Consider the following 19,324-nt stretch of genomic DNA (forward strand, 5'->3'; position numbering starts at 1 on the left):
AATACATTTTAATTTAAAAAACAAAGTAAACAATCCTAGCTCTGCCTGCTATTGTGGGTAAGTTACTAACTTTGACAAGCCCGTTTCTTCACGCATAAGATAAGTGTAAGAACTTTTACCTCCTCGGGTGCGTGAGAGTCAGTGAGAGGGTGCAGGAGGAAGGGCTGAGGGCTGGGCTTGGCGCTCAGGAGCTAGAACTGGACCAGTTCTCTCAGCAGCAGAGACCATGTGAGAGCCCTTCCTACCTCACTGTGCTGGCTTCCCCGCCGCCGGGGTGACCAGGGTGAAGGGCTGACCTGCTGCTGCTCCGTCCCTCCAGAGCATGCTCCATCTCGTGAAGAGGGCCAGGGGGCAGGCCAGGCAGACCAGGGCTCGGTGCGCCACACTGTGGACACGTCTTGGTGTTCGAACTCACTGCAGAGCCCAGCATCACCCTCGGCCCGCCTCCGGCTGGAGTTCTGCACTAACCAGCTGCCTCACCTCCCTGGCCCACCCCAAAAAGGCAACCACCCAAGAGCACCCGGCCCACCGGGCACCACTCACCCACATCGGCCCCGCTGAGGGCTTTCCCCAGTGGCCAGGGCCTCAGGTCGATTCTCTCTCCGTTCACCGTGAGCGACTGCACGCAGCCTTGGAAGCCTCGGTGTGTTCCCGTTGCTCGGACCAACCAGTAAGTGCTGGGAGCTCCACCGAGATACAGGGGTGTCCGGAAGGTAATTTTACTGTACTGGCCCTTTAAGAAAGATGGAAACTGTGATTCACTAAACAAAATCAAAAGCCCAAACCGCCACTGATTTTAATGAGGGACGTGCCTAGGATGGAGTTTACAGCCATCCATCCCTCTGTATCTTTAAGACATTGCCCTCGAGCAAAAGTAAGGCCATGGTTACCATGGGAACTCTGGGAGCTTCGCAGGGGCTGTTTCGAGAAAGGAGGATTTTGGAATGCCTCGAAAGGAAGGGAGGGAAGGTCGGAGCCAAGAGCAACCCAACAGGCCGTGTACCATGCTGGGCATCCAAAAATAACTTTCTCTTTCCAGTCCTGACACCAATTGACTGTGTACCTTGGATGGGTCACAGGGCTACTCTGTGTTTCCAAAGGTGATAATACTAATTTTATGTATACGTGGGCCGACATTTACCCTTTCTCTGTCCCAGTCACCTTTATACTATATCCTGCAAGAAACCCTGTAGGGAGGGTTACCAAACAGATTTTGTTGCAAAATATTTTGAAATTTGCTCACGGTCCCAACTTTTTTTTTTTTTTTAAGTGTTATTCCAGTTAGGTGGAGACATTTCCACTCTTAGGGCAAACCGCAACCTGGATCGCAGGTTTTGAGGTTACAGAACACAGAGCTGCACGTTAGACGGGGCACAATGAAGGCTCCTGTGGTCATTCACTTTTTGATTATGGAAATATCTCATTCATTTCGATGAATAGAAGGCAGTGGAGGAGAGGCAGGCTGCCAGACGTATAAAATGCCCAGAAGTTAGACCACTGAAATGTAATCTTTATCCTTCACACTTGTTACCGAGAAGTAGAAGACTTACGCATTGTTCTGTCCGTGCTAATGAGCAGATAAGACTCCTTTGTAAACAGTGTACTGCATCTGAGCTAGGCAGGTGCAGAGCACTCCCCGTGAATTTAAGGGTTCACTGTTTGCCGGCCACTGGCCTCCTGCTTTCCGTATTCGAACTGAGTGACCTGTTGGCTTATTTCATCAACATCCTCACGATTCACTCCTTCTGGATCCCACATTCACCCCTTGGCTCTGGTCCCTGACCCAGGACCGTGGCAGGGGCCTGGCAGCTCCATCCTCTTCCCCTTCTCTGGAGCACTTGGTGCCCCGTAGGGTGGCTGGTCCCTCACGACATCCCAGGCGATGGTCTTCGGTCTTCGGCTGGGCTTTCGCCGTCCTCTGATGAGGGCTGCCCTCAGGTCCCTGGAGCCTGCTTTGCTGCGCATGCGGAGAGCTGGCATCGCCCGAGTGTGCACTGCCTCGGCACAGCCCTCACAGTTTTCAGTGAGTGCGGAGCATGGAAATCCAACTTGCTTCGAGTCGGAGTCGCTCTGAGGCGTAACTCACACGCAGTGCCCTGTGGGGCAGGCTGCAGCCAGGCCCGGAGCAGTCCTTCCTGGGAGCTCACTGGTGCCGACCTTTGCCCTACCCTGTCCATGTCCCCCTTCCCCTACAGGCTTCCTGTGGCAACGCTTTCTTAACGCATCATTCGCACACGACTCCTCAGCTCAGGTCTGTTTCTGGGGAACTCCGACCTAAGACAGAGTCATGTTCCCCCGGACAGTTTATCAAACAGTCCACACCTACAGTCCTGCTCACACAACTTGCTTAGCAAGTCCTGGGAGTAGAGAGACAAACACTGCCCTGAGCATCAATAAAATGATATGTTTCTTGCAATTAATTCTTATATTCATTAAAATCAGAGAGCCTGAGGATTAGACAAACACGAAAACTCAGACAACCCAAGCTCCCACTGACTGCTGGGTTCCTTGCACACGCCTACCCAAAGGTTTTGATAAGTTACCACTTGAACACCCCCAAGGAAAGGGAGCCCCCCCTGGGAAGGTCTGCTGCACCTCTGTACACCTTTGTATGATTAAGAAAAGCTAAAATTGGCTTTATCTTTCAGCTTCAGCCTTGGGATCTAGAGAATAAATCCTTTTCCCCCAACACTCTCCCTTTGACTCTGATGAAAAGCTCCCGTCCACACCTTCATCTTCTCTTCTCCAAACTAAATAAGTTCCTTCAATCAATCATTCCAGGGATTTCAAGTCATCTTCCTCTTTCATTGACTGTTCTTTGAACATGTCCCAGTTTGCCTGTGAGCCTCTTGAGTATAATCACAGCTCTAGATACAGTCCTTACAGAGGATCAGTCATCACCAGAGCTCTGGAAGCTACACACACTGTCACCAGAATAAAACAGCATTATCACCTCCATTTTTCTAGACGGCGTGCCGCTAATAATGGAACCTGTACTTTCCTTAGCTTGTTGTTACCACATGACTGTTTTAGTAACCTTCATTGAACTTCCTTGCTTTAAATCGTAAGACACCTTCACAGGTGTTTCTTCTATTACAGCTTCTCCATCCAGTTTTCACGTTCGTATTTTGGACCCAAGTTCATAGCTTCTTTATCACACTGAATTTTAACCATATTGGGCCTATTGTTGTAGCATCGATGTGACCCTGTAGTTGATTTATTCTGTCTTTCCTTCCTTACAAATGTATGCTTCAGCGATCTCACTGGATTCACGGTCATTGTCTTTGAATTCTTGTTTCTGTGGAACCATCAGGGTCCAAAGGAAGGGGATCCGCAGAGCGTGGCCCTTTACTTAACGTGTCAGCACAGAGCAGTGGAGATCCGGGCAGGGAGGAGGCGATCCACATACACACAAAGGCTTTCTTGCTACGTTTTTCCTCAGACACCTGACTGATTATAATGACAGGTTCGGTTCCTTGGCAGGTTGCTAACCCAAACACAAGTCCTAAAATTCCCCAAACATGACAAATATGTGAATACCTAGGTGATATGTTGAGTAGCCCAATGGTTAAACTGTTTTACCACTTCCTATAATCATCGTCCCCAAAAAAGGCACCTGAATGGATTATTCCTGCATTTTGAACCCAGTGAACCCCTTGGAACTATTTTCTAAAGCCACAGGATTGCAACACGCCGGCTTAAAAGTCAGCTCTGAGTCCGGCACTAATGAGGGCTTCTCCCCTGCCCTGGCTTTGATGTCCCTGTGGAAAAAGAACATGTTCCTGAACAGCCACCGCGATGCCTGCGGATTCAGGTCTCCTCCTTGGTAGACGGGGTGGATGGGCGCCCCGGACGCCCACCTAGAGCGGTAGGATCAGCAGGCGCACATCAGAACTCAGCTGCGGGGTTCGCCATGAAAAACGGCCCATCCGGGGCTCGCATTCTGCCAGGTCTGCCTCCGCCCTCGCAGTGGGGCCCCTCCGGGTGCGGGTGGTGGGGGCCAGGGGGTGGGCAGGGCGTGAGGCTGTCACTCACCTGGGACTGGCCTGTCACCGGCGTGTCGTTGTTCAGCTGCAGCAGCCCGTTCAGCCCGTCTCTGTAGAGCGTGACCGTGTGCCAGGCCCCCAGCTTGATTTTGGTCTCACTCACGATGATGGCCACCCCAGTGCCGCAGTTGAACCTGTGGAGGAGGAAGAGGCGGGATCTTTGAGCAGCCAGCTCCCTGTGATTCCAGACCCCACGGACATCCTCGCAGGGTGACGACTTCCCTGAGGGTCAAGCTGCTCAGGACGAGGTCTGCAAACGGCAAGGGCAGTTTAAAGGTGTGCACGGAAGCGGCAGCCTGCTCCCTGGGCACCGTCAGTAGTTGCCTTTCACCTGCCCAGAACCCCTTTCAGCGTGGGGCCTCTTGAACCTGGTTTCTCTGCAGCTCAGAAAGTGATGGGCGGCTGAGGAGGCTCTCTGCTTTCCGGGGACTGCCGGATGCCTGAAGTCGACTCGGGGGGCAGGGAATCACAACGTGGGCCGTTCTGCTTCCAGGGATCTCTTTCGGGACTTCCCCCAATTTCCAGATGGTAGGCTCAGCGATACTAACAAACCATGGACCACCGGGCGTTCACGCTCCTGCCAAGCGGCCCGCACTGCCACTTGCATCCAGCTGCACCCAGACGCAGGGCAGGGTCCCTAGGGGCTCCAGCTCGGGGGGGGGGGGGGTGAAGGAGGAGCATTTTCAGAGCGTGGCATTCTTGTTTTGTTTTCTTTCTCAACCTCCCTATGGCCCGCGGTGTCCACTGGTCACTGTGCCTAACATCTAAAATTCCGACCCGTTCTAGTCAACTTCCAAACAGCCACCGTGCCACCTCCCTGTGCGTCCTGAGGTCGCCAGTGGGGACGTGAACTACTGTCAGCCCACCCACAAGGCTCCCTCTGTCCCATGATCCTCAGTGGAGGGGACAGGGTCGGGAGGTGCTGCAGCAAGACCTCAGCATCCCTCAGTGGGAGCTGCAGACACGGGGAGAGACACCGGATCCTCCAAGGGCTACGGGCTCACCAGGTCAGAACCACTGCCTGACCCTGGGGGCGGACACCCAACTCCCATGGTCAAAGCCTTGAGCCAAGAAGGGGGGGCATTTTCTACCCCAAGGGGGATGCTCAACAGTCTTCTCCACCTTAACCCAAAGTATTTTCGTGCTGAAATAATCCAAAGACAACAACGGCTGAGGCTGACTGGGAGCTGGCTACAGGTCAGGGGCTACGCTAAGCACCCTGATGCAGGGCCTCATTACTCCACCGCCCAGGGAGGAAGCCCAGGCCTCGAGAGCTCGTCGTTTGCTGAGGGCCAGGCAGAGGGGGATCGTGCCATCAGGATCTGAACCAGTGCGCTGTGGAGGAGGACAAGGCCGATCCTCGTGGGCTGTTCTCAGATCAGTGCCACGTACACCTCCGTGAAGGTGGTGAAAACGCCCACCTCCGCCGAACTCTGCCTGCAGGAAACCGTGCACAACTCAAGGAGCTTCCAACGTGTGTTGGGAGACCCGGCCAGGGCAGAGGAGGGAAGCCTGACCGCCCGGCCAGGGCAGAGGAGGGAGGCCTGACCGCCCGGCCAGGGCAGGGGAGGGAGGCCTGACCGCCCGGCCAGGGCAGGGGAGGGAAGCCTGACCGCCCGGCCAGGGCAGGGGAGGAAAGCCTGACCACCCGGCCAGGGCAGAGGAGGGAAGCCTGACCGCCAGGCCAGGGCAGAGGAGGGAAGACGAGGGTGGGGTCTGCGCCTCTGGCGGCCCTTAGGAGGCTGTTGGCCTCTCCTGCTCTCCACGACTGTCCGTCGTGTTTACCACAGAGCATACGGAGATCCAGGCTTCATCCCTGCCACCCACAGAGCTCCAAGAGAGAGGGACGTCCTACTGTGGCTCACCCCTGCGCCCCAGGGTCTACAACAGGGCCTGGTACACTGTGGGCGCTCCGGAAACCCTTGCTGTTGAATGAACGAATGGTTAGCAGGCCACAGACACTGCCAAGGTCACCTTGCAAACCTGGGCTCTGGCGTTTAGTCCACTGGCCCAGGCCCGCCCTCACACTGTCCCTCACCTACAGGAACGCATCCTGCGCCTACTGTAGAAGTGGAACTGTGACAGCGGGTAGTGTGTAAGCCTGGGGCTTTCGGCGGGAGCTACCTGAATTGCAGTGAGCGCCGGATGATGGCCAGGGACATGAAGTCGCCTCTCTCGTGCTCGTCCTCCCCGCAGTAGAGCAGCAAGCCGTCCTCCGCCTCTGCCTGTCAGATGAACAGAAGCCGCGGGAACAATGAGCACCGCCCGGTCCACAAGTGCCCCCTGGAGAAGCTCAGGGGTGTGCAACTTGAGCGTTCTCCTCTGTGGTGCTAAAGGGGGACAGGCGCACGGACTCAGTGAATCCCCAGGTACCCAGTTCCAGTTCGTTTCCGATACCCCACTGGCAGTGGTGTGAACTGTGTGAGGAGCGGCAGGGGGTGACAGCGAGGAAGGCAGCGTCCTGTTCCTCCTGCTCCTTCCTTGCTTTGTGGAGCCACCAGCAGAGCCCCAGGAAAACCACGAGCACAAAGACCAGGGTTGCAGAGGGGCTCTCCTCGGGCTCATCAGCTCTGGTCTCTCCGGAGAGCATCCTACAGGTTTTATTTTTACTTCCCTCCCTCTGAGAAGCACGCAAATTTGCTCCTGTCCTTCTATCAGGGGAACAGGACAGTGCAAACCGCCCAGCTGGTGGTCTGGTTTGGTTTTCACCCATGTCCTGGACTGCATCATCTTTTGGACACTCAGCATTGTGACCATGCCCTGGCAGGGTAGCTCAGTTGGTGGGAGCATTGTCCTGATGCGCCAAGGGGTTCTATCCCCGATCAGGGCACACAGAGGAATCAATCAGTGGGTGCATGAATGAGTGGAACAAGTCAATGTTTCTCTCTCTCTCTCTCCCTCTCCTTCTCCCTTCCTCTCTAAAGTCAATGTAAAAGAACATTGTGACCGTGACCTCAAAGGAACTTGTTTCCAGATCTCTAGACATTTTCGTGTCATCTGAGATCCCCAAAAGAACCACTTCCAGCTGAAGTCACTGACTGACTCTGACTGCAGCTGGTTCAGATCAGCGAGCATCTCCTGGGCGCCACTCGATGCCAGGGTTGTGCATTCTGCTTTTTATTTGTTCCACATCACGGCGTAGCAGGGAAGGCGGGCATTTGGGCTCCCTTTCAAAGGGGTTCTGGAATGAGAATGCATTATGCCTTCTGACACCCTGGTGAGGGAGGGGTCACTTTTGTGAGCAACATGGCTGGGACCCAAACATTCTCCCTGGGAACCTTCGGGCCTGCCACTTGCACAGTTCATGAGATGCAGAACCCATCCCCCCTACTGGCGCCCTCGGATGTGTGACTGTGCCCAGCATCCTCGCCACCCTGCAAACAGGTTTCAGGACAGGCTCTGTGTCATATATACCTTCGATATTTACCTCCCTGCGTCCTCTCCCCTCTCCTCCTCCCTTTGGTGACCGGATGTCCAACGGGCACTCATCAAACAATGAATCCTTCTTACCCTAAATTCGAGAGTGATTTGAAATGCCTGATGGGAGTTCTTCAGAGGTTCAAAGGTTACGTAAGAGTGGCCGAAGAACTGAGGATACTGTATAACAATATCTGAAAAGAGAAAAAGACAACCCCAAATCGGGCCGGTTCCTCTCTTCTGCAAATGCAGACATCGATATATACGCCTGCGCCGGGGTCCTTACGTGAAACCTCGCATCTGTCCACCCCCCTTTACTGCCTTCTTTTCTCCACTTTCACACCTAGAATCCTCATTCCCGGGGACTCCGAGTTCCTGAAGTTCTCAGGGAGAAGCTGGACCTCTGGGGACGGTCACTTGCTGCCCGCACAGAAATGGTGGCTGCAGGTCACCAACCCGGCGTCCAGCCGTTCATCTGTGATCTGCGTGGGCTCAACCATGACCATTCTGAACTGGCCTGCGCATATCTCGGCTCTGCTTTGTCAGTAGCGATGTGATTAGAGCGAAGCCACCTCCCCGAGGTGCCAGTGGGATGATTTATTCATTGCAGCGAAGTATCACACACAGAAATAGGGCTGCTCTCCACCAGCGAGCAGGAGGGGCCTCGTGCGTGCCCTGGGCCGCTGATTTAGGGACATGTGCATGGAAGGAGGGGTTGTCTTAGAACAAGGGCTAGGGAAACCCAGAGGTGGCTTCCCGTGGGGCCAGCCCGCCACCGTGCCCCTCCCTGCAGTGGCCTACCTTCCGAGCAGCTCTCGCCACCTTTGCCCAGGCTGCAGTGGCACCGGGAGTGCCCCCAGGTGTCGTCATTGGCACAAAAGCTGCCGGCAGGGCAGAGCGTTTCATCACAAGGCAAGTCGAAGAGCCTGGGCATCGTGGGCACGCCCTTCTTTCCTTCTCTGGTCTCCGGGGTGGGCTGGGGGGCCACCGCAGTCATAGGAAGAGAGGCTAGGGTCGGGGGGGCAAGCCTAGAAACCGTCTTTGGGTTTGATCTTGGTGCGATGGTGGATTCCACCAGTAATTTCTTATTCCCTCCTTTGAGAGCAGGAAGTGGCTTAACCTACAGCCAGAAAAGGGTTAACAAAGAGCATCAGGAATTAAACTGCCTTGTTATGGTGAGCGCCGAATACTTGAAAATATAGTCACTTTGGATACGTCCCACGCCCTGGGGTATAGATGGGCAGAGAGTACTGACCTCAGTCTAGGGATGAAGAATTGGAGGCTCAAGGATTTTCGGTACCTTGCTTTGTATCGCCCAGAAAGCCAGCAGTAAAGCTGACATTATAAGGCTTATTATTACTATTATTGCAACATCACAAAGACAGAATTGTCAAGGAATTGTTCATTTCCTTATAATACCTGACTGCAAGGGTTTGCTTGGTGGGCAAGCTCCCTGTCCTGCCCGGCTGTGAGGTCAGCAGGCAGGCTGCCCACAGAACAAGGCATGGCTGGTGCTTAGTTACTACTAGTTTACGGTCACCTGGAGCCTAACGGTCAGAGGAAATAAATGTGTTAAAAGCCAATGAGCCCATTTCAGTCAGTTTTAAGTAAAACGTTCACAGTTCATTGGCCAAATTGCCTTGTTCAGCAAGAAAACTAAAACACGCTGGGTTTTAAGAGTAGAGATTTTTGTTACCTCCTCAAAAGAGATATCCAAATCTAAATCGTCTTCCAATCCTTCATCATCCTCATTGACCCCCGTGTCCGTTAGATAATAGGGTCCGTAGCGGCCGCTCCCCGCCTCCTCCGGGCCTTCGGGAGAAAAGCACACTGCGGTCACACACGCTGCCGCTCCTCGCCCACCCTGACGCGGTCACACACGGTGCGCCGAGCACATCGGGCCGGACAGGGCACGCAACGCATCAACACGGAAGACGGAGCATCAGTGACCAAAAAATATGAAAAACAGTTCATCTCATAAGGAATCAAGAAAATGCCAATTAAACCCAGAAAGAGCTCCCATTGTATACAGACAAGACTGGCAAAAGTGTAAAAGTTGGCCAATAAGAAATATCAGCAAGGATGGGATCAATGGGGACTCATATTCACTGATGTCAGACATGTACAACTCCTCTGCAAAGCACTTGGAACTATTTGATAAAGTAGAAAATGGTCATTCCTTCGGACGCAGCAATCACACCTGGACTTATAAAACCTGGAAAAACACATGTACCAGGAGATGTGCAAAACATGTTCATCGCGTCAGAATTTGTAACAGCAAAAGAGATCTCAAACCTGCTAGTATAATACCTCTCCAGAGAGAATGCGTAAGCGCTCCACAGGAGGTCTATGGAACGGAGTATGATGTAGCAGGGAAAGGAATGAATGAGCATTTAAGGACACGTCAACATGGCTTAATCTCATGCCCAAAAATGCCAGTTGCAAAAAAACACATCCAGTTTAATGCCATTTATATGAAAGTCAACAGCAAACAAAACTCAAAATATTGTTTAAGGAAACATATATGTGCTGTTCAAATGATTAAGGAAAGTAAGACCATGACAAAAATACCTAGAAGGTTAGAAGAAGGATGTGCGTGGTATGTTACAGGTCCTTCCTTCGAGAGTGCTCCATAATCTATTTCTTAAAATAGGTGCTGGGTGCATGCAGTGTTCATATTATCTTTATATGTTATATATTTTTCTTTTATTTAAAAATATGTTTTTACTATTTTGTTGTTGTTGTTAGTGAGAAAGAAAGGGAAACATCCATGTGAGAGAGAAACATCAACTGGCTGCCTCCTGCACGCCACCTACCGGGGATCGAGCACACAACCCAGGCATGTGACCTGATGGGGAATTGAACTGGGACCTCTCAGTTCATGAAACAACACTCAGTCCACTGAGCCGCACCAGCTGGGCTATATTTGTTTCTTAAAAATTCTTTAAAATAAGAGACATACTGGAGCAAACACTCCCACACCCAGAAAAAAAGGGGCCCTATGTGGTATCTTGGGGGCCGCCCATTTTCATTCATTTTACAGGACAACGGGATCTTTATGAGTCGGAAGGTGGGCTGAGGAGAACCCTCAGGAGACAACACCAGGCATTGTCCTTTGGGGGTGGTCCGATTAGCATTTTTGTTCGGTTGTCAGTCATGAAATCTACTGATCGGCAACAGTTCTGACTTGGGCTGGACACAGGAGCACTTCCCGGGACGCGGGGTCTTTCGGATCTGCTCCCCGGCTGCCCATTTCCGCCCAGCAGGTTTCACGAGCAGGGCTACCAGCTGCCTTCCCCAGATGGGCACACAGGCTCCCGTCTCCAGGCCAGTGGCAACCTGGGCAACAGACTTCTGTAGGTTCTTGATGCCCATGGTTATTAGGCACCCAGTGTTTGGATGACGGGGAGAGAAGGAATGGAGGGAGGGAAGAAGGGAGGGGAGGGAAGAAGAGAAGGAAGGCAGAAAGGAAGGGAGGTTGGAGGAAGGAGAGAGAGAGGGAGGAGACATTGAAAACATAAACTGAACTTAAAGACATTCTGCTCTCAGAATAAACTCAGTCGAACACCTTTCTCGCAAAGGCAAACTCACCCTCTTCTAAGCAAAACAGCAAGCGGATTGAACACAAAGCTAAAGGAAAGGCAGAAATCTGCTCCAGGACAAGGAAGAGAAACGTGCTCGGCGGACGGTCCGGAGGCAGCCAGCCAAGGAGCTGAGTCAGGTGGTCAGGATTGTCTTGGTGGAGGTGGGCTGGCACACCTCACTTTTATTTAGAATAACCCACATGCCAGCTGAAAATTCAAGCCTGTGGATGCCAGATTTATAACTGGATGCAAGTCCTCCCAAGCAAGCTGCGCCCAGCCAGCACAGCTGGCCGCCAGATGTTTTCACAGGAAGTCGGGGAGCCCTGGGAGACAGCGCCCCCTCTTGTCTCTCTGTATCTGTGTACTTTCCTCTCTCCCAGCCTCTCTCTCTTTTTCTCTGGGGCCCTTTCTTCCTCGGTTCCTTTCTCGCTATCCGTTTCTATATCCGCTTCTCTCAGATATTCAGAATTGTCGGGTTTCAGAGGAGAGCATCCATTTGGTAATAAAGGAATGACAAAGCACATACATGAAGAAAGCTGGGTGTTATCTTCAGGAGGCTGGTCTCACCCCCAGGGTCTTCTTTCTTGCCCTGGGCACATTTTTGTCATTCGTGTTCTATTCTCATTGGTGTCAAGATTCTTCATCTCCTCTTGCGATACTCTATCTGAAAAGAACTTCCCAAGATCCAGCCCCTATGGCCTACAAGGCAAATCCTCGGCTCTGTAGTCAAGAACTCAAGGATCTCAATGATACCAACTCCCCCTTCCCTCCTTCTTTCTCCTACCACCATTGGGCAATGAGGCCTACCGCCTGTCCCCTGTGACAGGTACCATTGTGTGTTTAACGCCATAGGTGTCTAAACCTCAGAATGCCCTGCAAGGTAAGCACGGTCCCCTTCGCTTTGCAGGTAAGTAGTGAAGCTCACGGGAGTGAAGTGCCTAAGATCGGAGACTTTCACCTGGACAAGCTGAAGTCCAAGCCAGGTCCGGCTGGCTGCCATTCTCCTGGTCACCGGTAAGAGAAGAGGCCACCGTACAGGCAGAAAGCCTGTCAGAAAACTAACGCTTACTGATCAGTCTCACTGAGCCAGGAGCTTTTCAGACCTTGTTCCTGTTAATCCTCACAAACCCTCTGACACTGGCATTTTTACTCCCAGTTTACCGCGTGGGGACATACCTCAGAAAGATGAGAGAACCTGCTCCCAGGCAAGGAGACAGGGGAGAGCAGAGCCAGTGTTTATCCTTGGACCCTCTCTGATTACATCACGCCACTTCTCATCTGACTCCAAAGCGTGTCTTCAGCCTTTCCCCCTTCTTCAACAGTCAAGCTGGTCGACCAGTTGACTTCCCCACACGTCTTGTGTTTTCTTATCCCAAGACTTTGCGTATGCTCTTCTCCACCCTGCCAAGCTGTTCCCTTCCCACATCCTTCTGCAGAGCCAACCCACCCCTCCAGCTACACGCATTCTGTGGAGACAGTGCATCATCAAAAGGCCCAAATCAAGTGATAGTTGAAGAAAAAAACATTTAGTGAAAAAAAAAAAAAGGTGTCTGCACAAAATCTGGAGCTGCCGAGACCTGTAGGGCATCCCTACATTTCGCCTGGACGGGGCTGTCCACACGTGGATTTTTGCTCCTAATCGTGAGCTCAGAATCAGCCCCATAGACTGATGAAATCAAGAGGTGTTTAGGACGGGGTTTACGCCCTCTGGGCTCCGGGCCTTGGAAAGCTGCCCTGTGATCCCCAGCTCTGCTGTGAACCCCTTGAGGGCAGAAACCATATTTTAGACTCGGTATTTCTTCCCATCCCCCATTTATCTAACAGGTCCCAGAGCAGCCGACGGCCAGGGTCTCCACCAGGTGCAGAGACACCCCTGCGATGTCCTGGGGAGACTCTGCCCCCAAGTCCAAAGACACACCCTCAAAACTGCCACCATTCCTGTCCCTTCCCCAACTCAGACTACAAGTTGAGTTGAAAAAGACCTTAGATGCCACCCAGCCGTAACTTTTCATTTCATAAGTGTGTGAACTGAAGTCACAGAAGAGAGGTGACTTCCTGCCCCCAGCCCCGCAGGAAGTGTGTCCGGAAGGGGACTCCTTGAAGAAAGGACATGATGCCTGGCCGCAGGTGCAGATGGCACCATGACAAGAATAGACATGATTCCAGATGCTCTGCTCATCCCGACAGGTAAAATAAGGCATGTTCACTGCGTAAAAATCGCTGTTTTGACACTGTGTATGGCAGACCTCCTAGAAGTCAGAAGTTACTTCTCAGTTTGGGGACAGAAAGGGTGTGGGACAGGAGTGGGGAAAGGAGCCCTGGCTGATTTGGCTCAGTGGTTAGAGCGTCAGCCCGAGGACAGAAGGGTCACAGGTTCGATTCTGGTCAAGGGCACGTACCTCGGTTGCAGTTTGTCCTTGGCCCTGGCCGGGGTCGTGCAGGATCTCTCTCTCTCTTTCTCTCTCTCTCTCCCCCCCCCCGCCCACTCTATCTGAAGATAAATGGAAAAATATCCCTGGTGAGGATTAAAAAGAAGGAGTGGGGAAAGGAATATGGAATTACAAAGACTCAGAATCAAAGAAATCAGCTTGGCGATGAGCCAGCACTAGTCCATTTTACAGAGCAGCAAACTGATGCTCAGTAGTCCATGTGACTTGCCCGGAGAGGCAGCTCATTGGTGCGGGGCGGATCGAGAACTCTGGATTCCCGGCGCCACACTCAGGTACCCTTTGCAGCATTTCAAATGCTGGCTCTCACAAAAACCCAAGCTAATGGTCATTTCCCATTTTTCATAGGAAGAAGTGCGCCCAGAGAGGACCAGACACAGCATGACTAGAAACCCTGGGATGAAGCTCTCTGCTGCTGGGTCCCGCCAGACCCGCTCCCTCAGAGCCCCAACCCAGGGCTTACACGAAGTTTTTCCTGATGCTATTTCTAAGTGCCGGCAGAATGCACAGTCCAAGCCAGTGGTACGAATTTTCCCAGGAGCCTGGGGCTATGATAATTAAAGCCTATAACTCATCTCTTTCTACTTGGCACTTTGTTAATTAGGAAAAGAAAACATTAAAAGAAAGGCATTTGTTTAGAACCAGAATAGTCAGAACACTGACTGACTGCAAAACGTGTTCAAGGGTGTTCCACTGTAAGGAAAACGAACACACAAAACACAAATTTCTATGACTAAATTAAGGATGGCTTTTTATTTTACAAAAACTGTATGTTTGTTTTTATAAAGGCATCACAGTTTTTCTAAACTTGAATAGTGAGTTTCTCTGATGTACCAACATGGTATAATTCTGATTTTAAAAGTCCCAACAGGGTTTTTCGTGGAAATGGAAAACTGGTTCTAAAACGTATATTGAAGGGCAAAGGGTCAAAAACAGACAGGGGCATTGTGAAGAAGAACGAGGCAGAGTAGAACTACCTACCGGGTGTCATGACTTTATAAAGCTGTCGAAGTTAAGACAGTGTGGCATTGATGGAGGGATAGAGAAACCGACAATGGAACTCAGAAACAGAATTCTCCCAGGAGGCGTGATACAGCAGGGCCAGAAAGAATACCCTCTGGTTAGAGAGCCCAACCTACTGAGGACAAAGCCCAGCTTTCTTCATGGGTGTGCTGTGGAACTGCAGCTATGGGGAACGCAGAACAGCGGGGTGCAGGGTGGGTTTCTACCTTCTGCCTCTGAGCCCCTATATTTTGGCCTTGTGTACATCTGCAGAGATTCCCCTTCAACTCTCCTCCGGATTCTCCTGATCCTCACCCCTCTCCTTTTGGAGGAATCCCTCTCAACTCTGATCAGCCGTCCCCAAATCCCCTCACTGTGAAACCTTTGCCAGCCCACCACCCAGCTCCCCGTCCATAAAGCCAACCAGCGCCCTGCCCTGCTGGCCACCCAGGCCCACAGAACACATTCTGTGTCCTGCACGTCACTGGACAAGTACAGTAGGTCCTCACCTAACGCTGTCGATGGGTTCTGTGACTCTAAGTGAAAGAACATATAAGGAAACTGATTTCACCACAGGCTCTTTGATATGAACAAGGGGCAAGTTGCCATGGAATCTCACATCATAACGAAATGACGCCATTCGAAGACCTGCTGTAGTTTTACGTGCGTTTGTTGGCTGGACTGGGTCGTGAACTCCTGGAAGGAAAGGATTGGTTCGATTCTTTTTGAAAGGGTTTGGCAAGAATGAATATCCGTGACAAATGGCTGTGTCTTTGCAGTGACCCCTATACGGAATGCACCCTTGCTTTATGCCTTTCAGGACTAACATATATGAAACTGTGTTCAACTTCCTTACACCTTTGATTCTGTTTTATTCAAACTACAGATTTCAAACCCATTAGTAGACAGTAAAAATAATTCAGTACCATTAAGAAACAACATTGATGATAAGTAAGATGCCTTAAGGGCCTCAGGTCACTGAAGAGATTTCCGTTTCTGCTTGCAAACTTTTCTTTCCATTGCAAAAACTGAAATCAAAACGTGGTGGCCCTCTCCAATTTTGGCCGGGACTGCCTAGCCATGGAAGACGTCCACTATCCACGGCAGTATAATGGACCTTCTCTGTTTCACCCTCATCTCTACTATTTCCAGTGATTCCAAACTAATTTCAAAGGGCTCTACCGACTCTGAAAGTCTGTGAACTATTGCCATCTGCTGGATGACTTGTGAATTGCCACCATCTGGAGCTGTGTCTGCCCACTGGCTCTGGAGGAGCAGTTGTGGGTCCTTCCTTAATGCTTGCGATCCTCAGAATCTGTTGGGCTCTGGAATCTCTTGTGACTGCGTGATCCAGACTGCTGATGGGAGGAACGTTCCACTGGGCCAGAATGGGCATACATTTACAATTATGCCCTTATGATCTCAGCATCCAGACAAAACCACTATTAACATTTTGGTACATAATCTTCCAGAATTTTTAAAAATCCAATGATGAAATCATAGTACAATATATACTTTTTTGTGTGTGTAAGAAAATGCTATACACATCTTTGTTAATATAATTTCGATGAAACGTTAAGTAAGGTCATTTTAAAATATGGCAGACCCTACGCTTGGGAGTTAGGTGGCAACCAGCCATGTTCCATGACCAATCTCTGCTCTCCACGCAAGTGGGAATGAGAAGCTGGAACCACCAAAGCGCCCAACATGAGACCCGGGCTTTAAAAATGGGTAGTTTTGCCCTGGCCGGTTTGGCTCAGCGGTTGGAGCGTCGGCCTGCGGTACAGAGAGACCCGGGTTCGGTTCCCGCTAAGGGCATGTACCTCGGTTGCAGTTTGTCCTGGCCCTGGTTGGTCGTGCGGGTGGCAGCCACTCGATGTGTCCCTTTCACATCGATGTTTCTCTCTCTCTCTCCCTCCCGCTCTATCTGAACAAAAAATGGAAAAATGTCCTCGGGTGAGGATAAAAAAATAAATAAATAAATAAAAATGGGTAGTTTCATCCTTCTAGCAGATGAGTTTTTCTTCTGAAAAAACAAAATTGTCTCAGAGGTGTGCTGAACTATGGATAGTATCTATCAAAATACTAATGGTGAGACTAGCAGGTAAGAGACTAGGGTGTTAAATGCCGTTTATATTAACAATGGCTGCACGTATCAGTCTGCCCACCAACAAACACAGAGAGGCAGTAGCCCGGACTCACTCTGTTCCACAGTGACAGCGAGAGGGGACTATACGCTTGGACGAGCCGAAAGACAAAGGCACTGCCAAGTGGCCCCGCTTGGTATGCGATAGTGAAAGAAGCTAAATGTCCATTGATAGAGAATTCATTAAATCAACGTGGTACAACTTTACAGTGGAATGCACTGTGGGTATTAAAATTAATGCAGTAGATTTATACTAACTTATAAATTAAAAAATCAACTTATATTAACAAAGATGTGTATAGCATTTTCTTACACAAAAAAAGTATATATTGTACTATGATTTCATCATTGGATTTTTAAAAATTCTGGAAGATTATGTACCAAAATGTTAATAGTGGTTTTGTCTGGATGCTGAGATCAGACATAATTTTCATTTTTATTGTTCATGCTGTTCGAATTTTTTTCTAATAAGTATGGACTATTTTTTCTATTTAGAGACAACAACGAAGCTATTTCAGCTTTGGGATTGTTACAGCGGTTCCCTCAGCTGGTCTCCCTGCTCCTCCCCACCCCTCGAGAGTCCTTCCTTCACATCCCAGTGAGAGTGATTTCGATGAAACGTTAAGTAAGGTCTTTTCGGTCCTGCGGTCCAGTGCCACCCTCCCCTCCACCTGTCTCCCAGTTTTCCTACCTCTCTTTGAGCAAAAGCAGAGTCCAGTGGCCTCCTGTGGTCTCCTAGGTCCTAACCAACCTCCACCAGCTGTGACCTCATCTCCTTCCAGTCTTCTCCCTCCGACCTCCCGATCCGGCCACACAGACCTCCCTTCCGTCCCTGGACACTGAGCACCCCAGGAGGCTCCTGCATTAGGACCTCAGCCTGGAATGCGCTTCCCAAGAGTGGGTGGGCGAATGGATGGAAGGAAGGATGGATGGATGGAAGGATGGATGGATGGATGGATGGATGGATGGATGGATGGATGGATGGACGAACGGAAGGATAGATGGAAGGATGGATGGATGGATGGATGGAAGGAAGGAAGGATGGATGGATGGATGGATGGAAGGAAGGATGGATGGATGGATGGATGGAAGGATGGATGGATGGACGAACGGAAGGATAGATGGAAGGAAGGATGGATGGATGGATGGATGGAAGGAAGGATGGATGGATGGATGGATGGATGGATGGATGGAAGGATGGATGGATGGATGGAAGGAAGGATGGATAGATGAATGGATGGATGGATAGATGGATGGATGGAAGGAAGGATGGATGGATGGAAGGATGGATAGATGGATGGAAGGATGGATGGATGGATGGATGGATGGATGGATAGATGGATGGATGGATGGAAGGAAGGAAGGATGGATGGATGGATGGAAGGATGGATGGATGGATGGATGGAAGGATGGATGGAAGGAAGGATGGATGGAAGATGATGGAAGGATGGATGGATGGATGGATGGATGGATGGATGGATGGATGGATGGATGGATGGACGAACGGAAGGATAGATGGAAGGAAGGATGGATGGATGGATGGATGGAAGGAAGGATGGATAGATGAATGGATGGATGGATAGATGGATGGATGGATGGATGGATGGACGAACGGAAGGATAGATGGAAGGAAGGATGGATGGATGGATGGATGGAAGGAAGGATGGATGGATGGATGGATGGATGGATGGATGGAAGGATGGATGGATGGATGGATGGAAGGAAGGATGGATAAATGAATGGATGGATGGATAGATGGATGGATGGAAGGAAGGATGGATGGATGGAAGGAAGGATGGATGGATGGATGGATGGATGGATGGATAGATGGATGGATGGATGGAAGGAAGGATGGATGGATGGATGGATGGAAGGATGGATGGATGGATGGATGGATGGATGGAAGGATGGATGGATGGAAGGAAGGATGGATGGATGGATGGATGGAAGGAAGGAAGGATGGATGGAAGCAAGGATGGATGGATGGATGGATGGATGGATGGAAGGAAGGATGGATGGATGGAAGGATGGATGGATGGATGGATGGATGGATGGATGGATGGATGGATGGAAGGAAGGATGGATGGATGGATGGATGGAAGGATGGATGGATGGATAGATGGATGGATAAAAAGACAAAAAGACAGAACTGATCCAGGTTTACATATCCATAGAGTTCACCCCATTCTTTTTGTTCAAATGCCACCTTCTCAGGAGGCTTTCTCTGACTGTCCATCACCTTCCGTTTTGTTTTTCTTCATGGCCCTTATCACCATCTGACGTGCTATCTACATTTTCTTTTTTATCCCCACCCGAGGACATTTTTGCATTTATCTTCAGATAGAAGAGAGAGAGGAAGAGAGAGAGAGAAACATCAATGTCAGAGAGACACATCGAGTGGTTGCCACCCACATGACCCCAACCGGGGCCGGGGACAAACTACAACCGAGGCACGTGCCCTTAGCGGGAACTGAACCCAGGACTCTCTGGTCCGCAGGCCGACACTCTAACCACTGAGCCAAACTGACCAGGGCTACATTTTTAATGTAGATAATTTAATATAGATAATATAACAATATTGAATTATATAGATAATGTAATTTAATACAGATAATTATGTCTGTCTGCCTGCCCAGACTAGACACCAGCCCTGGGAGGTCAGGGATTCCCTGTGTTTTGCTC

At 50.6% G+C, this 19,324-nt stretch overlaps 1 protein-coding gene across 1 annotated transcript in view; it reads right to left on the reverse strand.

The window, feature by feature from the left end:
- EGFLAM (EGF like, fibronectin type III and laminin G domains) overlaps positions 1–19,324 on the reverse strand; it is a 150,370-nt gene that overhangs the window by 41,731 nt on the left and 89,315 nt on the right. Inside the window, exons 8-13 of the mRNA XM_036280199.1 lie at positions 9,160–9,275; positions 8,265–8,583; positions 7,557–7,657; positions 6,171–6,271; positions 4,036–4,180; positions 544–733 (exon numbers count right to left, since the gene is read on the reverse strand). Coding sequence (XP_036136092.1) covers positions 544–733; positions 4,036–4,180; positions 6,171–6,271; positions 7,557–7,657; positions 8,265–8,583; positions 9,160–9,275 — 972 coding nt within the window. The remainder of the gene's footprint in view (positions 1–543; positions 734–4,035; positions 4,181–6,170; positions 6,272–7,556; positions 7,658–8,264; positions 8,584–9,159; positions 9,276–19,324) is intronic.

Source organism: Molossus molossus, unplaced genomic scaffold (genome assembly GCF_014108415.1).
Source record: "Molossus molossus isolate mMolMol1 unplaced genomic scaffold, mMolMol1.p scaffold_m16_p_3, whole genome shotgun sequence".
Taxonomy (NCBI): Eukaryota; Metazoa; Chordata; class Mammalia; order Chiroptera; family Molossidae; genus Molossus; species Molossus molossus.